Source organism: Heloderma suspectum, chromosome 6, assembly GCF_057233095.1.
Source record: "Heloderma suspectum isolate Gila_16-S chromosome 6, 16-S_ref, whole genome shotgun sequence".
Lineage (NCBI taxonomy): Eukaryota > Metazoa > Chordata > Lepidosauria > Squamata > Helodermatidae > Heloderma > Heloderma suspectum.
The window spans coordinates 48,917,745-48,937,785 of record NC_139463.1 but is presented as its reverse complement, the minus strand read 5'-3'; the positions used below and the strand labels follow the sequence as shown (position 1 = coordinate 48,937,785).

General features: G+C 45.0%; 2 protein-coding genes across 3 annotated transcripts in view; one reads left to right on the top strand and one right to left on the bottom strand.

The window, feature by feature from the left end:
* The window catches only part of LOC146340798 (uncharacterized), an 815,287-nt gene that overhangs the window by 370,944 nt on the left and 424,302 nt on the right, over window positions 1-20,041 (top strand). The gene's annotated exons all lie outside the window — the stretch shown is intronic.
* The window catches only part of LOC146340800 (tetraspanin-15-like), a 155,047-nt gene that overhangs the window by 34,658 nt on the left and 100,348 nt on the right, over window positions 1-20,041 (bottom strand). For both annotated transcript variants that reach the window (XM_084807116.1, XM_084807117.1), the window contains 2 exons: window positions 16,190-16,243; window positions 7,470-7,586 (listed from right to left, as the gene is read on the bottom strand). In XM_084807116.1, coding sequence (XP_084663242.1) covers window positions 7,470-7,586; window positions 16,190-16,243 — 171 coding nt within the window. The remainder of the gene's footprint in view (window positions 1-7,469; window positions 7,587-16,189; window positions 16,244-20,041) is intronic.

Genomic DNA, 20,041 nt, shown 5'->3' with positions numbered 1-20,041 from the left:
CAAAGGGAGACATGTTTGTGCCCTGCTGTGTGAAAGTGCCCATGCGGGAGCTGAACAGCTATATTTAATGAGGTTTCTAGCTTGAGAGGTGTTGAGTTTTTAAGACTACAATCCTATGCACACTTATTTGGAAGTAGGTCCCACTGAACTCAGCGGTCTTTACTTCCAAGCACACATGCATAGTAGGGGCAGCTTGTTAGAAGGAAATGCAATTTCATAAAGTTTGAGAAAGTCTAAATTATAGTACCCTTCCAGGTAATCAAATGTATACCAAATAAAATGCAAAGGCTTTCTATTTGAAGTTGACCTCTTATTTTTTTTCTTTGCTTTTTTATTGTGAGATAGTGCTATCTTTTCATTTAAAAAAAGCTCAACGGCATTTTGCTAGTCCACACGGGACAGACTAGTGCTTAGACTGCATTTTAAGCTGGGGTGGGGGATTGCCACAAGCCAGGTCTGAAAAAAGATGGGAAGACAACACAGAAAACACCGGGATACAAAGAGTTAGCAACATTATCATCTAGATCCTCTGTAAAAAGTGAGTGAATGATAGATGGCAATTCAGGCCATATAAAACTGGCAGTGTAGAGGCAGCCATTAAGCTCAGCTGCCATCTAACTTCCACGTGGGAAACAACAGTGTGAACAGGCACCATGTTGCTGCTGCCCCAAAGGCTCTCCATGTATCTGACTTACAACTCTGAAGCGACTTCAGTGGTCTAAGTTAGAAAGGTTATCTCTTTCATCTTGGCACATCCATGACGAATGCAATTTATGGGACTTTCACAAGGCATTGGGCTGCAGATCCTACAGCTGCTAACTGTAGCTCTAGAGTGAGGCAAATTTGGATGGATGGCGCTTGGCAATTCCTACAGTAGTGGAATTCCACTGAATACTCTGCTGGAAGTAAAGGGGACTTCTAATTGGAATACAAGAGGCATGATTAAAAACTGGAGATCCTAAGTAAACGGAGAAATGTGCTCTTTGCTTTTTGACTAACCAACGTGATTGGCCTGGTTTGGACATTCATATCTTGGTTTATTAAGCAGAGATATGCATGAGTCTTTCCACTGTACATGAAGCCCCTGCACTCCTCCCTTCATGCAAGACATGACTGACCCAGGAAATCTCTAATTATCCTTAATTTCCCATTGCACCTGAACCAGGAAATTATGGTTACCAGCTTTGGAACAAGCCACTCCTTGATTGGAATGTAGCAACTGTGTGATAATGCATGGGACATACGCATGAAGTACAGGGGGTGTTTGGGAAATTATCTAGTACATTTAGGCTGCAATCCTAAACTCACTTACCTGGAAGTAAGCCCCAGTGAACTCAAAGGAGCTGACATTTATTTATCTATTTGCAATATTTGTATAACGCTCCACATCCACAGATTTCGGAGCAGTGAACAGCAGATAGAATAAAAGAAAAAAAAATGTAAAAATAATTACTATTTTTAAAAAGCAACAGAGTTCTGATGAACTGAGTTCTGAGAAAACCATGGCTGGTTACTCAAGGAAGGCTTCCCGAAATAACAGTGTTTTTAGGAGGTGCCGGAAGCAACACAATGTTGACACCTGCCTGCCCTCCAAAGGCAGGGAGTTCCATAGGAAGGGGGCCACCACACTGAAGGCCCTTCTCCTGGTGGACTCTAATCAGGCCATAGGTCCATGTGGAACCACCCGGAGCATGACCTCTGATGACCTCAGTGACCAGGCAGGTGGGTAAGGGAGAAGGAGCCCTCTGAGGTATCCTGGTCCCAAGTTGTTTAGGGCTTTGTACACTAGTATTAGAACTTTAAAGCTGGCCCAGTAGCAAATACTTCTGATTAGACATGTATAAGTTTGTGCTGTAAGGCCTCCCAAGAGTTGTGTCTGTAAAGGTTACTTGGCAGCACTCTGAAAATGTGAAAACCTTGTGAATTCAAGACCAAGGAGAGACTGGTGGAAGAAGTAAATTCATTGAAAGATATTTATATCCACTTGGCATGCCTTACTTATCCTGGTTCCCCAGAGAGAAAAAGGGCAGAGCAGTTTCTGAGATGTGAAACAATTTGGAAATATGAATGATGACAGGACTGGAATGTTATGAAATATGACATGACTATTACTAATGGAGAATTAATTGTAAATGGCTATTGAATAGTAATAAGAAAAGTTCTTTGGTACATGATTGAATAATGTTATTATATATGCACCACTGGTATGACTAGTTGATCAATTATCTATGTAAATGAAAATGCCTCTACAATACATTTTACTAGATATGAAGCGTTGAATCTGGGAAAATCTATGCTCATTTTCTCATGTAGAAGACAAATTGGCTTCTTTGCCCCAAAGCTGCTGTGAAAAGCTTTTGCAGACATCCAGATGGAAATATTGCCCCCTGCCCCATGTTTCTTCTGAACTGTAAGCTCCCATGAATTTTTGCTACCAATTTGTCCTGCAAATACATACTACTACATGGGGATTAATATTAACCGGCATTTATAGAATAAAAGAGCTGCATATTTCAGGATGGCAGCCAAGAAGTCTTCAGGGCCTCCTCGTGGGCCTCCTCATGGCAAGGGAAGGAGGTTCCTCCTTCCTCTTGTTCCTGGGTGCTCAGGTTTCCTCTTATGCAAAAATAGTGGAGGTGGCAAAAGGAATACCTCTCTCCTCCCTCAGGGCTGAATCCTCAGCACATCGGTCATGCCCATTAAACAACATTAACCCTAAATTATTTTGGACAACAGATGTATAAGATTGCCTTGAGAACACGACCATAACGATTTTGTAGTATGTGAGGCATTTTATCACCAAAGAAAACAGCTTCCCTGCTTCAAAGTATCTATAAAATAGCTGGACATATACCTGTAATCCCTTAAAAGTATTATTCATCTTTTCAATGGATGATATGCCTCTCACTGCTCTGGGATTGGCAATCTGTCTCCCAGCAATTGCAGAAATGGAGCCTGCTTCAAAATGGAAGCTGCCAGAAGTACTTCCTGAGCATGACTGGATTATCAGGCCCTTTAAGAGTTCTGAGGTGTTGCTTTTCTGCAATAACTAGAACCAGGTTCCACATGACACTTAATATTGTGCTTTATTATCCAGCAACTGCCTGCCCTGCAGCCAAAGCGGCTTCCGGAAGAGCAACTCCTAGCAAAAGCACTGCTCCACTTTCTCTACTCTGTACCATTTTATAAACCTCCCCCTTATTTGCCTCTCTTCTAAATTAAATAGCCCAAACATGGACACCTTCCCTTAGAGAGGAGTGATTGCACCCCACTCACAGTCACCCCACTGTGATCGGAGACTGCTGGGTTAAAAGTTCAGCCCTACTGGCAGCTAGAGGTCCCTTGCCACCGCTCCGTTCCCCCCTCCCAGCTCCCCCTTCCCCCGCCCTGGTCATAAGGAAATGGTTACCTTTCCCAGACAGGCTGTCTGGGCTTCAGAATCGTCTGAAGTGATCCGGACCAATCTGGGCCTGCTTCGGATCTGGACCACTTTGGTCTGAATCACCCTGCCTCGGTTCGGAATTCGGATCCTAAGCAGCACACAGCCCAACTTAAAACAAACCTGCTTCTTCCCTCTGAGCTCAGTAGCCCTGCTGTTACTAGGAGGCTTTGGACTCACTCCTTTGGCAGACCAACAGGGATGCTAGTGTGAATGCACCAGCCTTTTAAACTAGAGGGGGGACCGCCGCCTCTCCTTCCACGGTCTGCTCATTGTTTTTTCCCTCTCCCCCTGCTTTTCTGCTCTTACGTGCCCACTGTTGGGAGCTCGTTTTCAATGAAATTTTGAAGAGGGAGAAGAAAGAGCTCCAAATACTGGTATTTCACACAGCATCTGATTTTACTACCCCAAACTGGAACCTTTGGCTGCTGCATTAGTTTAGTAGCTTCAGTGCAGCAAAGGATCCAATCAGCCTCCACAAACTTCTTTCTCCCCCGCCACTTTAATTTCTCCTAAATAGGTGTAGGACTAAATTATTCCAAAAGGAGGGTTAGGACTATGTGCCATCATGATTGAGGAACTGCTGGGGCTTTTAAATAGGTCCTACAGTTTTAAAAAAGCTAGAAAAAGCCTTCAGCCACCTCACCTCATAATGTTACTTTAAGTATGTGCAATCTTTACAAACCCTCCACAGCCTCCTAAATTCCTCTGAAGTACTACCTCTCTCAAAGGAGCCACGTGGCTTAGGGAATTCTCTCGCCTCACCCCCCCCCCCGCATTTCCAATCACCATTCTTTTCTTCTTCCCTCCCCTATCCTGTTCTTTCTTTCTCTTCTTTCTTCCACCCAGAGCCTATCTTGGGGAATTCTTAAAGAGAATTCTCTTTGGCGGGCAAGAGAAGTTCTGAACTGTATTTGACTTTATACGACAAGAGGGTTGGGTTTTCTCCTTCTCACTCAAGCCTTTGAGAAAAGTGGGTTCATGTGGTTGCAGAGAAACAAATCGGGGGCTGTTCTGTTTGTCAGTCGCCATTATCCAGCAATAGGAAGGGCTGCGGCTCAGTGGCAGAGCCCCTGCCTTGCATGCAGAAGGTCGCAGGTTCCATCCCCAGCATCTCCAGGTAGGGCTAGGAAAGAATCCTGCCTGAAACCCTGGAGAGCCGCTGCTGCCAGTCAGCATCGCCAGTACTGGGCTAGATGGACCCAGGGTCTGACTCAATCTAAGGCAGCTTCCTATGCTCCTCTGAACAGAAAGCTGTAATAAAAATAGGACTTTGGGGTTTGTTAAGTGGAGGGGAGATAAGTACTGCTCATTTATACAAACCTACGTAGTGCAGGACTGTAGCTCTGAATGAAATGAATAAGAGGGTGCTGTAGTCTTCCTCCACTGCCACAGACTTATGCCCACATGGCATGGGCCTGCTGCTCAGCTCTGCCTGCCTGCCTGCCCGCCTGGTGCCAGGGTGATGTAGCTGGTCTTGGTGATTTCACTCCTAGGGAACTATGGCACGCTTGCACCCTGCTGCACCCATGCCCACAGCTGCCTCTCCTCCTCTCTGCCCGCCCGGTCCCTGCCCGGGGCCCTCCTTACTGCTGCTGCTGCTCTCCTTCTCCTCCGCCAGCCTCTGTCACCCATGCCTGCCGAGCACACCACCCTCGGTGCTGCAAATCAGCCCTGAATGGGTGAGACGCACTTCTTAGCCTGTCCTGCACGGTTCCTCCACTGCCAGGGGGCTGTGCCAGCCTTGAACAGGTGCGTGTGTGCCTCTCTCTCTGCCTCTGCCCGCCCCATGCCCACGCAGTGCCCTCCTTGCTGTTGCTGCTGCCCTCCTTCTGCGCCAGCTTTTGCCACCCCTGCTGCGCTGCACAGCTCCTCCACTGCCAGGGAGCTGTGCCAGCCTTGAACGTGCCCGCCTGAGTGGTGGCTGGTTGGTGCTGCTGGTGGCCATGACTGAGCTCCCTGTAAGATGGCACTTCTTTTTTAAAAAACGCAGGGAAACTTTGAACTGTGGCAAAAGCCGCTGGACCTGCCTGTGAAACGTGGCAGGGCCTCCAACTACCTCTGAAAGGGCTACTGCCACGTTCCCGAAGTTCATGTCCTTATATTAAAAAATAAAGAAGTTCCACCTACTCACTTTTGCCAGTCACTTTTTCCAAGGCACTTTGCCTGCTGCTTGCTTTCCTTTGGGGACATCAAATGACCATAAGAAGAATATGATCAGGGTAGGCTATATGCATTAAAAAAAAAAAAATTGCTTCACCTTACCCTTCCTTTTACACATGGGGAAAAGAGCTGCCAAAATGATCAGGGGGCTTCCTCCTCTACAATGAAAGGCTTCAGTGTTTCAGCCATTAAATTTAGAAGAAAGGCAAATAAGGGGGGAGGTTTATAAAATTATACAGAGTAGAGAAAGTGGAGCAGTGCAATAAATAAGCTCCACTAAGTTCAGTGTGACTTACTCCCAGGTAATGTGTATTGCAGCCAAAGAGAGATGTAACATTTTTCTTCCCTTAATGAGAAGAGCCTCAGGTCATCCAGTGAAGCTGAATAGTGGCAGATTCAGGGCAGACAAAAGGAAGGTACTAGTGGAGAGGAGTTACTTTGCACTTCAAAAAAACCTATGCCAGAAAACCTACAGGGACCTCCTAACTGTCACCTTAAACACCTTCTGATTAGGATCTCTAATCCCCTGTGTGGCTTGACAGGTTTTTTTTTTTTTACCTTTTGTTTTAGTTTTTGAGAAAAGGAAACTTTATGCATGGCTAGTACAAAAGCCACTGGACCTAACTGTCTGAAATTTGGCAGGTTTAGTCATCTCCATAGGAGCTGCCAGGTCCCCAGATTCTATAAACTTATGTGGAAGCACAAAAAAAATATATATAGCGCTTTGTTTTGAAAGGTTTTCTTGAAAAAAGCAAATTTTACCTGTGGCTACCACAGAAACTACTGGACCTATCTGTATGACACTTGACAGGTTCAATCATCTCCACAAGTGCTGCCAGGCCTCCAAATATCATGCATTTATCATAAAAACTAAAAAAGTTATGGCCATTTCTGTTTTCCAATGCAAAACAATGGTAAAATTTTCAATAATTTGGATTTCCAAATCTTGATTCAGATCTGGGGTCCAAATCGGGTAAGATTCGAATCAGCCTGAGGCAGATCAGGGCCCAATCCAAGGCTCCGAATCAGTCTCCAAATTGGGTTGGAGGGTCCATGCACAGCCCTAGCTTTAGTAACTTATGTTCCCTAGGGTTTTTTTATTGTTATACAGCAAAACAGTGCTATTTCAGTATATAAAAATGAAAATAAAAGTAGAAGAAGTCAAGTAATTAAAGGCTGCCCCAATGGGAACAAGAACCAGTAGTGAGAGACTATTAAAGAGGTAATTAACAGACTATTCATCATTAACCCCCCAACCATGCTCAACAGGAAACAATAAAACAGGTTGAACCTGCAACAGAAAGTTTTTGATTAAAGACACAGGAGACCTGAGAAACTTCAAAAGTGCTTTTCCTGTCCACACCAAATAGGCTGGTGTGCAATTGTGCTTGATTGCAACTCATATCTCCTGCCAGAAATCAGGTCTGAAAAACATGTCAGGACAACACAGAACACTCTGGATTGCAAGACTTCGTCAATATTGACATCTGGATTCTCAGGAAAAGTGTAGAAAGGTTGGTAATTTCAGAGGAAAGGACTAGTATAGAATCAACCAGTGTCTGACAGGTAATGAAAATTGTTATACTGAATAATTTGGCAAAGGTTCAAGAGTGAAGACCTAAATATAAACATTTTGGTCAGAAATGGGTATCTTGTATGCGGGAAGGGGTGTTGGAATCTTGTGGATCCTAATTATTTGTTGTCAATATTTGATTAATGGATGTCAATCTTTTTGAGAAATTTGTAATGCAGTTTTATAGCAACCTAAGCTTGCTGTTTAAAGAAAAGAAGCATCCTCCTCACCATTGTCTTAGGAAAAAAACATATACATCTGAATAACCATCAGAGAGCAAAACTGTTTACTTACCTGAGGAAGTAGCAAAGAGCAAACAATCGCAAAAGTGGCTTCAAAATTGTCTTTAAGCCAGAAGCCAACTGCATGGATACAGCCACGTACGTGGATAGTGTCCACCAGCTCCAGGCGCTACAAACAGAAGAAATAACATTAGTTAAAATATTTTGGATCAGATTATCCTGCACAAATAACTGGAGTTTAGAACTCTACCAACTCTTCTCGCAGATTACATTAGATTGACAGAGGCCTCATAAGTCTACAGACATCCAACAGGAACTGAAGCATGAGGGGACTGTTTCCAATATAACGTGCTCATAAATTCCTGAGATAATGTAAGCAAAGCACTTAGAATACTGCAAAAAGCACTGTAGAAATAAATATCATCATCCATGTTTTAATGGTATCCATTAAAGCCATCCTATATTTGTTTCTAGAACCTGTGTGAGCATGGAGGCTCCATTTAGGCTCTAATGGCTAATTGCCATCAATAAACCTGCCTGTATTCCATGAATTTGACAACATTTGTTCATGTAAAACATCCATCTGTCCGTCCATCCGTCTGTCTGTCCATCCATCAGTCTAATTACCATTTTGCTGAAAAAACGGGGGAGAATGTGTCCTCCCCTCTCTAGAGCTTAATGGGGAATAGGGGGGCAGCAGCTTCTGAAACACCCATTTCATCAGCCCTCCCCTCCCCTTTCTTGCTGGGTGCCATTTCACATTGCAGTGGGCTGGGGCAAACAGCCTGCCTCGTGTGGGCAAAATTCACAACAAAGTTCAAACGCCTGTTCTTGGATTAAACTGCATCCAAGATTAAACTGCAAAAATAAAAGTAAAATCCAGTCTACTTTAAGACTTTTCATGCTAGCCAGATATATAGAACCTCCCAAATAACCACATTTGATCTGAAACTGGCCATCCGGATGCTTCAGCCGACAACTCCCATCATCCCTCAAGACTGGCTAAGCTAGCCAGGGCTGATGGGAGTTGTAGCTCAAGACATCTGGAGGGCCAGAAGGTGCCCCCTCCTGCACTACAAGGAAGCACCTCGCAGCCCACTGTGAAGGCATGGAAAGGGCGACCAACTAAGAACGTAAGAACGTGTGCATGTGCATGTGCGTGGGAGGGATTTTGACAACAGGGTTCCATTTTGAAGCACATGATTGATCGCCAGATATTTTTAAATGAAAAAAAAAAGATTACAAAGTGCACCAGAGCAAGATTATCTAAAGCCTAATAAGGCAAACACTGCAGGACCTACAACCTGCCAGTTGCTAAACTGCTGGAGCACCCCCTCGCATGAGCTCCAAGGAAGAACACAGCGGCAGAACCTGTCACAGACAGCTCGGCCTGAGCAGCTCAGATGCACTCGCACCGTCTTGGAGGCATGCCAGCGGAAGCCAAGGCAAGAAATCCGGTTCTGTCAACACAGTTGGAAGCAGAGAACTGGAGAAGACAAACACGTTCATGACTTCACTGGAACTGGATCCTCGTGGAAAGAAGCAGAAACACCCTTACAAATGGATGTATACTTCCAAGTAGTAATTTTACCGCAGAAAATCACAAAAGCAGTGGGGAAATCTACCAAATCACCTTCCTTCTCTCCTTCCTTTAATTTCTATATCGGTCAATAGCTGAGGTTCTCTGGGTGGTTCTCAACAATTCAATTGATAAGTTTAGTGGGGCACACAAACAACAGGAGTTTTTGTCCTGGGGTCTGTCTTCAGGGGTGATTTGCTGGGGACTGGGACCATTTGGAGGTCCTTTGCAGAACATGATGTTGTCGCTGGTCTGTGGCCAGTCTGCAGCCACCCCAGAGTTTACCTGTGGGGAAATAGCATTTTTGCAGAATACTTTTACTCTGTTGTTTTTCTTTAATTCAGCTCCTCCACAGTTCAGCTGCTGTGTGCCCATCCCTCTGCTTTAAATTCAGTATGATCGGGGCATTCCTAGGAGTCTGTCCTTCACCTGGCCATGACCATGACCTAGGTATGTAGAGTAATTAGCTACCTTTCCAACACATCAGAGCTCTAGAGAACTCTTTCAAGCCTTCAGAATCGCGCTGCACTTCCTTTTCGCCAGTGGGAGTAACTAGCCTCCATGATTATGCATTTCTCTCATGTATACATTACTTAGCTTCTCTGATGTTGTGTTAAGTTGCTTCTCTGATGTCGCATAATTTTGCTTCTCTGTGATGCTTGTAGTAAGGGCTTAAGGGCATAAGCCCTTATGTGCATAAGGGCTTTATTTCAGTAGCGATCTACAGTGGTCTTGGGATCACGGGTGCAGAGAAACCGGTCACTGTGAGCAGGAAGAAGTGGCCAGAGAAGGAGAAAGGAGGCTTGGAAGCTATAACTCTGTGACAATTTGCTGGAATTGAGTGAAATTGGGGTGGTGGGGTGCTCTCATGAGGAGCCTTCAAATGCTGCCCTGGATAATTAGGGATTTTGGCTTCTTCATGGAAAACTGAACACATTGGGGAAAAGGGGGTGGGAGCAACAACTCTGTGCTGGAATGGGGTGAAACTGGGGTGGTTGGGAGCTCTCATGGGGAGCATTCAGACACTTCAGTGGATAATTGGGGATTTTGGCTTCTTCACAGGAAAGTGAGTATTTTCACCCCTGTCCCTTTGGCATTAAACCAATGTGCATAAGGGCTTTGTCGCAATAGTGTTCTACTGCAGTGTTGGGATCACGGGAGCAGAGAAACCTGTCATTGCGAGCAGGGAGAAGTGGCCAGAGAAGGAGAAAGGGGGACTGGAGCTAGAACTTTCTGACTGTTTGCTGGAATGGGGCTTTTTTGCACTGGTGGGGGGCTCTCATGGGGAGCGAGTATCTAGCCTGCCTTTTAAGTGCTGTTTCTAGCCTTCAGAATTGTGAATTAGTTACTCTCCATTCATAATAATGTAGTAGCCGGGGGGAGCCTGGACAGGGATGGGAAACAAGCCTCTCTCATTGGTTGAGCAGCCCCTGCTAGGTTGATCACATTCAGTTCTACTCCCCGCCCCAAACCCAGAAGTATGTTCCTTTCAAGTGCTGTGTGAACTGTAAAAAAGTGGATTTTTAAGGTATGCTACACTCGGCTTGTCTTGCTTTGTGTGTCCCTGACGGACCAAAGCCGATTCTATGAAAATCTGGGTAATACTCCAACACGCTTCTCATTCTGTTGTCGTGAAGATTCCACCCCCACCCCCCCGTGGAGTCACCTGTTACCATATCCAGGTCCAAGCCAGCTCTGCTGCTACCCAGAGTAGCACACCTGGGTTCCCTCTTGCCTCCCCACAACCTGCTGGCGTTCTGCTCCAAACAGCAAGCCAGCTTCTTTCCAGCCTCTGCCAGCTTGGCCTTTAGTGCCACGGGGACCCCAGCAAAGCCTTCTCTGATCCAGGATCTCTAACAAGTGTGCAAGAAAAAGGCCTACAGCATCCTGCCCCACCCCCACCGGTTGCTCTCCGACTATGACTTGGCGCCCAGTTATCATGGAAAAGCAGAAGTTTAACGAACAGGCAACAGTTAAACCAAACAAGGGAGAAAATGGAGCAGTTACCTGCAAAAATAAAAATAAAATCCAGTAAGAGTATGTCTTGTGATTTTTCATGCTGGCCAGGTATATAGGCTCTCCCAAAGAATAATCACATTGGATCTGAAACACTTTCCTAAATGGCACCCCAGCTGCACAGGTAAAGGGGTCCATTTCCAAATTCCACACAGATTGCTTCCATAATACTTGCTATCTCCAGAATTGATATTACTCACCCAGTTATTACAGAGAAGGCAGATGAAGTCACTGCCAAACTTCCCCATTCCAGGATTTTCCCTGTTCCCTCCCATCTTTTTAAAGACGTGTGTAAGCTTTTGGGGGAAGAAACTGTCTTGGGTAGTAGCCACTTAGAGGATAAAGTACAGTTATTGGATGCAATCCAGCCTCAGGTAGGTTCTGTTTGCCTATTGGGAGACGGATTATAAAAGAGCTACAGGAATTGGATTATGGCGCAGAAAGATGCCTGCAAGACTAATCTTTGTTTCAAACAATGGGCTAAACCACTTCCTTGTACCTAAGCTCGGCCTGGGGAGCAAAGAGGAGTGGTGTTGTTGGGAGTTTTAAAAGGGAGCTGAGAGTTCTTTCTTGGATGCTGGCTAAAATTATAGAACTACTGATAGAGGTAACATCATGAACCAAGCAGTGAGAAACCTTTCCTACCCTTTCCTCTTTTCAGCTTGTTAAGCATGGATTCTGAATTCCTTAAATACAATATTGCTTATTGCTTTAATTCTGTGCTTGAGAGTCATTCACATTCCTCCTCCCATGCCTGCTTGACTGCAGTTTGGGATACCCCATGATGATGATGATGATGAATTACATTTCTGTACCACCTAACAGCCAGAGCTCTCTGGGCAGTTTACAATTTGGTTGGAATTTGGTTCTTTTATTAGGCATATACAAGCACTCTCAGAGGCCTGTTCAAATGACCGAGACTGTGGCAGCTATAAGTAAAGGGTTTCTTTAAAAAAATATATGTTGGGGAGTTGTAGTTCGCTACCTTGAACCCAATCCTCCACACACTGGAATTACTACATGATCCCATCCCTGTTAACCAGAGTTTTGTCTTTAAAACAAACAAACAAACAAACAAACCCACCAATATCCTAATTCCATTGTTGCCAAAGTGCAATTCTCTTAATTTAAAAAATAGAAAGAAAAAGACATCATATCCTACCCTTCTAGTTCCAATGCACCACTCAGAGCGGCTCACAACAATTTAAAACCACAATTCAAATTGTGGAATTGCTCTGACTGCAATTAATTTTTGCCCCCATTCCTAACAATCCTCAATGTGCAGAACTATGCATGTGTCTAATCCTTTCAAAAAGCCATCTATATGGGCTTCAATATAGAACAGGAGGAACAGAAAGGGCGGTGGGGTTGCACTGTATGTGAAAAATACATATCTCTGCACAGAAACACAGGAGGATGAGCTTGGTAGCCCCATCAAGAGCATCTGGATCAAAATAAATGGAGCAAAGAATAAAAGGAACCTGATGGTCGGAGTCTACTACCGGCCACCCAATCCAGGAGAAGATGACGATGAAACTTTTGAAAAGCAAATAGCCAATGTTTCAAGGAAGGACTTCAATTTCCTCAATATTTGTTGGGAGACAAATTCTGCAAAACATGGCCCCTCCAGGAAATTCCTGACTTGTGTGGCGGATAACTTCCTCCTACAGAAAGTAGAGGAAGGAACTAGAGGATCGGCTATCCTTGACTTGATCCTAACCAACAGAGATGACTTAGTGGATAAAGTAGCAGTTACAGGAACTCTGGGGGAAAGCGACCATGTTGTACTTGAGTTCTTGGTTCTAAGAGAAGCAAAAGCCAAGTGTAGTCAAACGTGTACCCTGGATTTTAGGAAAGCTGATTTTAATAAACTCAGAACAATGATCAGTAAGGTCCCATGGCAAGCGACTCTAACGAGAAAAGGAGTCCAAGATGGGTGGGAGCTTTTAAAAAGGGAAATTCTCAAGGCACAATTCCAACAAGAAGAAAAGGTGGAAGACAACAGAAGAAGCCAAGGTGGCTTCACAAAAAGCTTAGAGATGACCTGAAAACAAAAAAAGGACACATATAGGAAGTGGAAAGAAGGCCAAGTAACAAAGGAAGAGTACAGGCAGGTAGCACAGAATTGCAGGGATGGCGTCAGGAAGGCTAAAGCTGAGAACGAGCAGAGGTTAGAGAGGGATGCTAAAAACTACAAAAAGGCTTTCTTCAGCTACGTGCATAGTAAAAGGCAGAAGAAAGAAATGGTTGTTCAGCTATTAAATAAGGATGGCAAATTGATAACAGATGACAAAGAAAAGGCAGAGGTGCTCAATTCCTACTTTGGCTCAGTCTTCTCCCAAAAGAGGGTCTATGACCCCCCTGGCAAAGGCGAAGTACAGGCTGAAGGGGCAGGATTGCAGCTTGAGATCGATAGGTGTATGGTCAAGGAACACCTAATTACTTTGAATGAGTTCAAATCTCCAGGGCCAGATGAACTGCATCCTAGAGTCATAAAGGAACTGGCAGAAGAACTCTCAGAACCGCTGTCTATTCTCTTTGAGAAATCACGGAGGATGGGGGAAGTGCCAGATGACTGGAGGAGGGCTAACGTTGTCCCTATCTTCAAAAAGGGTAAAAAGGGGGAACCTGGGAACTACAGATCAGTCAGTCTGACATCAATCCCTGGGAAATTCTGGAGCAGATTATAAAGCAATCCATCTGTAAGCACCTTGAAAACAATGCAGTGATTACTCGAAGCCAACATGGATTTGTCAAAAACAAGTCCTGCCAGACGAATCTGATCTCATTTTTGGATCAAGTCACCTCCCTTGTGGACCGTGGCAATGCTGTAGACATCATATACCTCGACTTCAGCAAAACTTTCGACAAAGTGCCCCATAATAGCCTGATGAGCAAACTAGCTCAAAGTGGGCTAGATGAAACAACGATCCGGTGGATCCACAGTTGGTTACAGAATCGGAGTCAAAGAGTGCTTCTCAATGGGACCTTCTCAAACTGGGGAGAGGTAATGAGTGGGGTACCACAGGGCTCAGTCCTGGGCCCAGTGCTCTTCCACATTTGTATTAATGACTTGTAGGAGGAGGTGCGGGGAATACTGATCAGATTTGCAGATGACACAAAATTGGGCGGGATAGCTAATACTTTGGAAGACAGAAACAAAATTCAAAGTGATCTTGATAGGCTGGAGCGCTGGGCAGAAAACAACAGAATGACATTTAATAGGGATCAATGCCAAGTTCCGCACCTAGGAAAAAGAAACCAAATGCACACTTACAAGATAGGGGATACGTGGCTCAACAACACTACAAGCGAGAAGGATCTTGGAACTGTTGCTGATCACAAGCTGAAGATGAGCCAACAACGTGACGTGGCTGCAAAAAAGGCAAATGCTATTTTGGGCTGCATTAATAGAAGCATCGCTTCCAAATCCCAGGAAGTACTAGTTCCCCTCTACTCAGCACTGGTTAGGCCTCATCTGGAGTACTGTGCCCAGTTCTGGGCACCATACTTTAAGAAAGATGCAGACAAACTGCAGAGGGTTCAGAAGAGGGCAACAAAGATGATCAGGGGACTGGAAACAAAGCCCTATGAAGAGAGACTGAAAGAATTGGGCATGTTTAGCCTTGAGAAGAGAAGACTGAGGGGAGATATGATAGTGCTCTTCAAGTACTTGAAAGGTTGTCACAGAGAGGAAGGCCAGGATCTCTTCTCGATCATCCCAGAGTGCAGGACACGGAATAATGGGCTCAAGTTACAGGAAGCCAGATTCCGGCTGAACATCAGGAAAAACTTCCTGACTGTAAGAGCAATACGACAATGGAACCAATTATCTGGGGAGGCGGTGGGCTCTCCCACACTGGAGGCGTTCAAGACGAGGCTGGACAGCCATCTGTCAGGGATGCTCTGACTTAGATTCCTGCATTGAGCAGGGGGTTGTACTCAATGGCCTTGTAGGCCCCTTCCAACCCTACTATTCTACGATTCTATGATGAGACAAGCTAGAAATCCAAATTAATAATAATAATTAACAACTTCTCTGTAGCCACTGCTTGCTCTTTCAACAGACACCCTTTCCCGTCTTCCACTGAACATCAGCAAAGGACAACAAGCAGCCACAGGTTTAATATGGTGTAACGCTGAATATCCACACTGTCATTCATGCGCGGCATGGGGCAGGGCATTGGTTTCTACATTCAAAGGGTCTGCATAACACATTGCTCACATTTGATATATTAAATATGGCGCCTATAAAGTAGGGGACAAGTAAGATTCTGGCTTTTAGCTTGCCCAGCAGCTTTTAAACGTAATTATCTCCAAATGAATGAGGTGTGGGTGAAAAACAAGCCAAAGCAAAAGAAAACAGATTCCTTAATCAAAATAGCTGCCAAGAAGTATTTTATGGTAATAAAATTTGAATTTACAGTATCATTTTGCTTTAAACTTCCAACTTGTATTCTCATCTTTAAAAAAACATAGAACAATTTCCCCCTACAATTAATTGGTGTGGTTTTCTCTACAAGTTCTGGCTAATCCATCCTTTGGACATGAGTAAACTGAGGTGGCTGCCAGGCCATTAAGGGTGCCATTTTGGATTCCAACTGGGGCAGCAGAGAGCAAAAAAGGCAGTTCTGACTTGCAGGGCACAGTTCACTGGGACGTTTTCTTATAGAAGTCCCATGGCAGTAACCCTGTACAGTTCTTGTTCATTGCAATGCAGCCCGCACAACATACCTCAGCAGCCCTCCCTCACCAGCCTGGCAAAGCATCCCCTCCTCTCATCCGTTTGCCACCTACAGCTTTTCTACACGAAGCTGTTAATTGGCTGTTCATCCGCTGTATCTGTTCTCAGTTTCATTGCAGAACTGAGGTCTGAGCACAACACGAAGAGCATATCCTTTTCTGCTACATAACCTCTCAGTGGCCCTGTGATATAGCAGAATAGTGCAAATACACAAGAAGAAATTGCACTTACTTTCACAATTAAATGCCGCATTTTTCCTGTTCTAAAAAAAATCACTGAAAGTGTTTAGGCACAGAAGCAAACCTGGAGGGTCATGATATTGTCTACAGAACCCGTAAACAACCGTGCGTAGGGAATGATAAGTGCACGATAAATGCCTTGTGTAGAAATCCCTTAATGTCTAGTTCAGCCCTAACGTACTTAAGTTTGTTACCTCTCTATTTAGAGTCCGGTATCCACACAGTGTGTTCATGACTTCTCCTGGGGCCTGTTAAGAGAAAAAAGAAGAAGAATGGTTTCAAACTTGTACAGGGGTGGAGGCGGGCAGGAGTTTGGGTGTTTTTTTAAGCAACAAGATAGAAAAAAGAATAGCACTCTCTAGCTCATTTCTTAGAGCCCAAACAGACACATATCCAATTCACATGTCGTGGCCAATTTCTGGGTTGTTTAATGCAGGAATTGGACGCTTCCACTCTGGGTTATTTACTCTGGCTGTTTAGCCCCTAAACTGCCCAGAGGTTCTGAATTTACACATCATGATTGTACAAACCCGGCCATTACTTCATATGTCTTTCTTTCTTACTTACATTTCTATACTGCCCAATAGCTGAAGCTCTCTGGGCGGTTCACAACCATCAGCATCTAGCAGCTACATCTTTTTTCATTTTTACTCTAGAGTAGGTGCAGAACTCCCAATCTAGATCTTAAAAACCCCCCTCCCCATGTTGGGGTCCCAATCAAAACTAGGGCCCCTGCACCTATTTTACAGTAAAAAGATGTAGTTGCTAGTTGTGAATAAAGTAATGTCTATTTTGGCCTTAGACTTTTCACCACACTACAAAAGCAGACTGTTGACAAACCAAGTCACAAAGGAGTTTAATAAAGACTGTCAATTGAACTTCCACAGATTTTTGGCTTGCATGTAATTTGCATGGAGGGAGGAGAAGTCCATTCCCAGGCAAGGACTCTGTAGTTCCAAGGGTCCTTGGTGGGGGTGCGCTTCTATCTCCCTCCAGCTGTTTTTTTGGCAGGGCAGGCTCCCGCCACCTTATTCAAGTGAATGAGGGAATTGCTCCATTCACTTGAACAGGGAGGGGACCCCCCCCCTTTTAGTCTTTTTGAAAAGACAGGCAGATGAATTCCATAAGTTAATTCTGGACAATTGGATGAATCTGTCATGTAGTGGCAGCAGAAGCACCCCTCCTCAAAACACCCTGTGGGGAATTAAAGATATCAACAAGTGCTATCATCTAGGGCTGTGCACTGCTTTGGTCCAAAGCCCGAATAATGAGGCGAAGTGGGCTGATTTGGAGGTGCCTCGGCATGATACGAGGCAGATCAGAACAGCACCGAGGCACTCCGAAGCAAAGCGGTTCCCATACGAGGCACCTCAATCCACCTCAGTGATTTGGAGCTCTTATAATGCGTTCTGAGCAACCCAGACAGTCTGGTGCCAAATGTATCAACTTGTGAGAGATCAGGGAGGCAGAGGCGGGGAGGGGAGAGGAGGAGGGAGCTTTGGCACATGGCAACTCTAGTTGCCAAATTAGGGTGGAACGTAACTCAGCAGTCTCCCATCAGTGACAGTGGTGTAGGGGGAGAGGGAACACTGGCGTGGAGAGATCAGCCTGCTTGCTTGCTTTCGTTTCACCGTGCGAAGGGTGCGTGCTGGTTACGTGGCGGTTTTGTTGTGGAGACTAGAGAGATCCTGTGTGCACAGCTCTGTGTGTCTTTCCCCCCCAATCTCAATTCAATTATTCTCTTTCTTTCTTGTGTAGATTCTTCATTTAAAAACCCAAACATTAAGTTCTGAGTTTGGGTTTCCTCCCTGTTCTTTGTTTCACCCCACCCCACCTTTCTGTAATAGGTTTTACCTTTCATTCTTCTTGTTTGTTCATTTTTAAAACCAGAATATTTTTGTTGCTTAGCCTCCCCCACTTTTCAATTCTCTCTCAACCATTAGTTTGCCCTTACTTTGATTCCCCCCTCTATATGTGTGTGTAATATAAATAAAAACTTCCTTGTCCTTGTTTTGCCTCCCCCCCCCCCCCCGCTCAAGTCCTGGATTCCTTCCCTTCTCATTTTTGATCTCTTTCCCCTAAAAACAAAACAAAACACCCTTTTCTCTTATGTTAGGATTATAGTTAGTCATCCTGCCCCCTGCCCCCCACTTGTAGTTTAGAGTTTGCTTTTCTTTTGTTCTTGTGTGTCTGTGTTTGTGTGTGCTTGTGCTGTGTGGACAAGCAAACAGTGTGTGTTAAAGTACTACACAGTCCACGTTTCCAAAAACGTGTCTGACAGAGATTTGTCTATTTGCATACGCGCTTCCCCCCCCCAAAGTCAGCCGTGATAGGCTACGTAAACATTTACGTAGCCTATCCCGGTGTTTTTTGAAAATCTAGCCGTGATAGGCTACATAAATCTTTACGTAGTCTATCACGTTTGTTGTTGTTGTTGTTTTTTTACACTTGGAAATGGCAGTGGCGGCAGCCGGTCACCGCCACACCGCTGCCGGGAGCCGCTGCCGCCTCCAGGGACATTCACCGAAGGTAAGTCCCATCCGGGGGGGGCAGACCGTTTCTCCACCAATTTCGGGGGACCGAGTGCGTTGGCATTCGGCCTCCTGGAGATTCATGGAGAAATTCTCCGACATCCCTAGTTTTGCTGCCTCTGTCAGACAAGACAACTGAGAGCCTGAGGTCGTGACTGTGATTTTGAATAGGAAAGTACTAGGGGAAAAGGGTTGTTTGCACTTCAAAGAAACCTAAAGCTGTTTGTTTTTTCCTATGCAAGTCAATGGGAAAATGTCAAAAAATCTCGCTTTGGATTCAGATCCGAGTGGAAGCGGATGGGGTCTAAATCAATCCGAAGCGAAGCAGGGCTGCTTCGGAAGGTCTGAAGCAGCATCTGAAGTGAAGCCCGGGCTCCGTGCACCGCCCTACTATCAACACACAGAAAAATAATCACCAAGCAAGAACATTTCAGACGATGGTTGATAAGGAGATTGTTGTGATCACTCACTTGATGCGTATGTCAGCCTGGCTGGTTGAGCAACATTCATAAATAATTATTTATTTTCCAAGTCCTCCATCACTTGCCTTTTTCCTGCACTTTTCTAAGTTTATAATGTCCTTTGGAGATGGGGTGACCAGACATGCACAGAATATCTTAGATGTGGCCGCACAATGTGTTTATACAATGGTATTCATATGCTGGCTGGTTTAATTTCTGTCCCTCCCGCAATAATTCCCAATATGGAATTTGGCCTCTTTACTGCTGCAGTGTCCTGGGCTGACACTTAGACCGAGCCACCCACGGTCACCCTGAGATCCCGCTCCTGGATGGTCACTGCTTCTTCAGGTTCCATCACTGCGAGTGCTGGGGTTAGGATTTGTTGCCTCTTTGTGCAGCAACTAGCCCAGCACAGGACAGAAGCTGTATGGACACCTACAAGTTATCTTTTTAAAAACTTTGCTAAAATGACTCTCTCTCTCTCTCTTGGATAAACCATCAAGCACAGTTTGAAGGCACAAACACTCTTTACGACCACATCATTTTCAGCTCTCGGCCTGATTCAGAGCAGCCACCTGCTGCTTAGGAAGCAGTAAACAAGTTCTCCAAAGAAATCAGCAGGATTTCCCATCCAGTTCACAAGAGTGGTGCACTTAGTCCTGATTTGAAGCAAGGCTGGGAAGAGGCATTTCTGCACCAGATCCAATTTCAAAGATTGTGTGTTCCTGAGGGGCTTAGGAACCTGTAGAGCACAGGAGAGTTTTGTGTTGGATTTCTCAGGAGTGAGTTCTAAGCTTAATAAATGTCAGTCTGCATATTCCAAAGTGCTGCAGGGCTCTGCAGCATTCACATTGCCCAACCTGCAGGAACTGACCCATTTGTTTCTCCAAGTTGCACGTGTATGTGCAGAACATTCTCAGTGCATAGGGGAGAATGGGGCAACCCTGGTACATGTGCACACTCTGGAGCTTCTGGGGTGGCACCTAAGTCAGGGCAGAGCCAGCAGTTACAGTAGCAGCCTTTCAGGAATGGGGCTGGTGCCTTCCTCTCATTG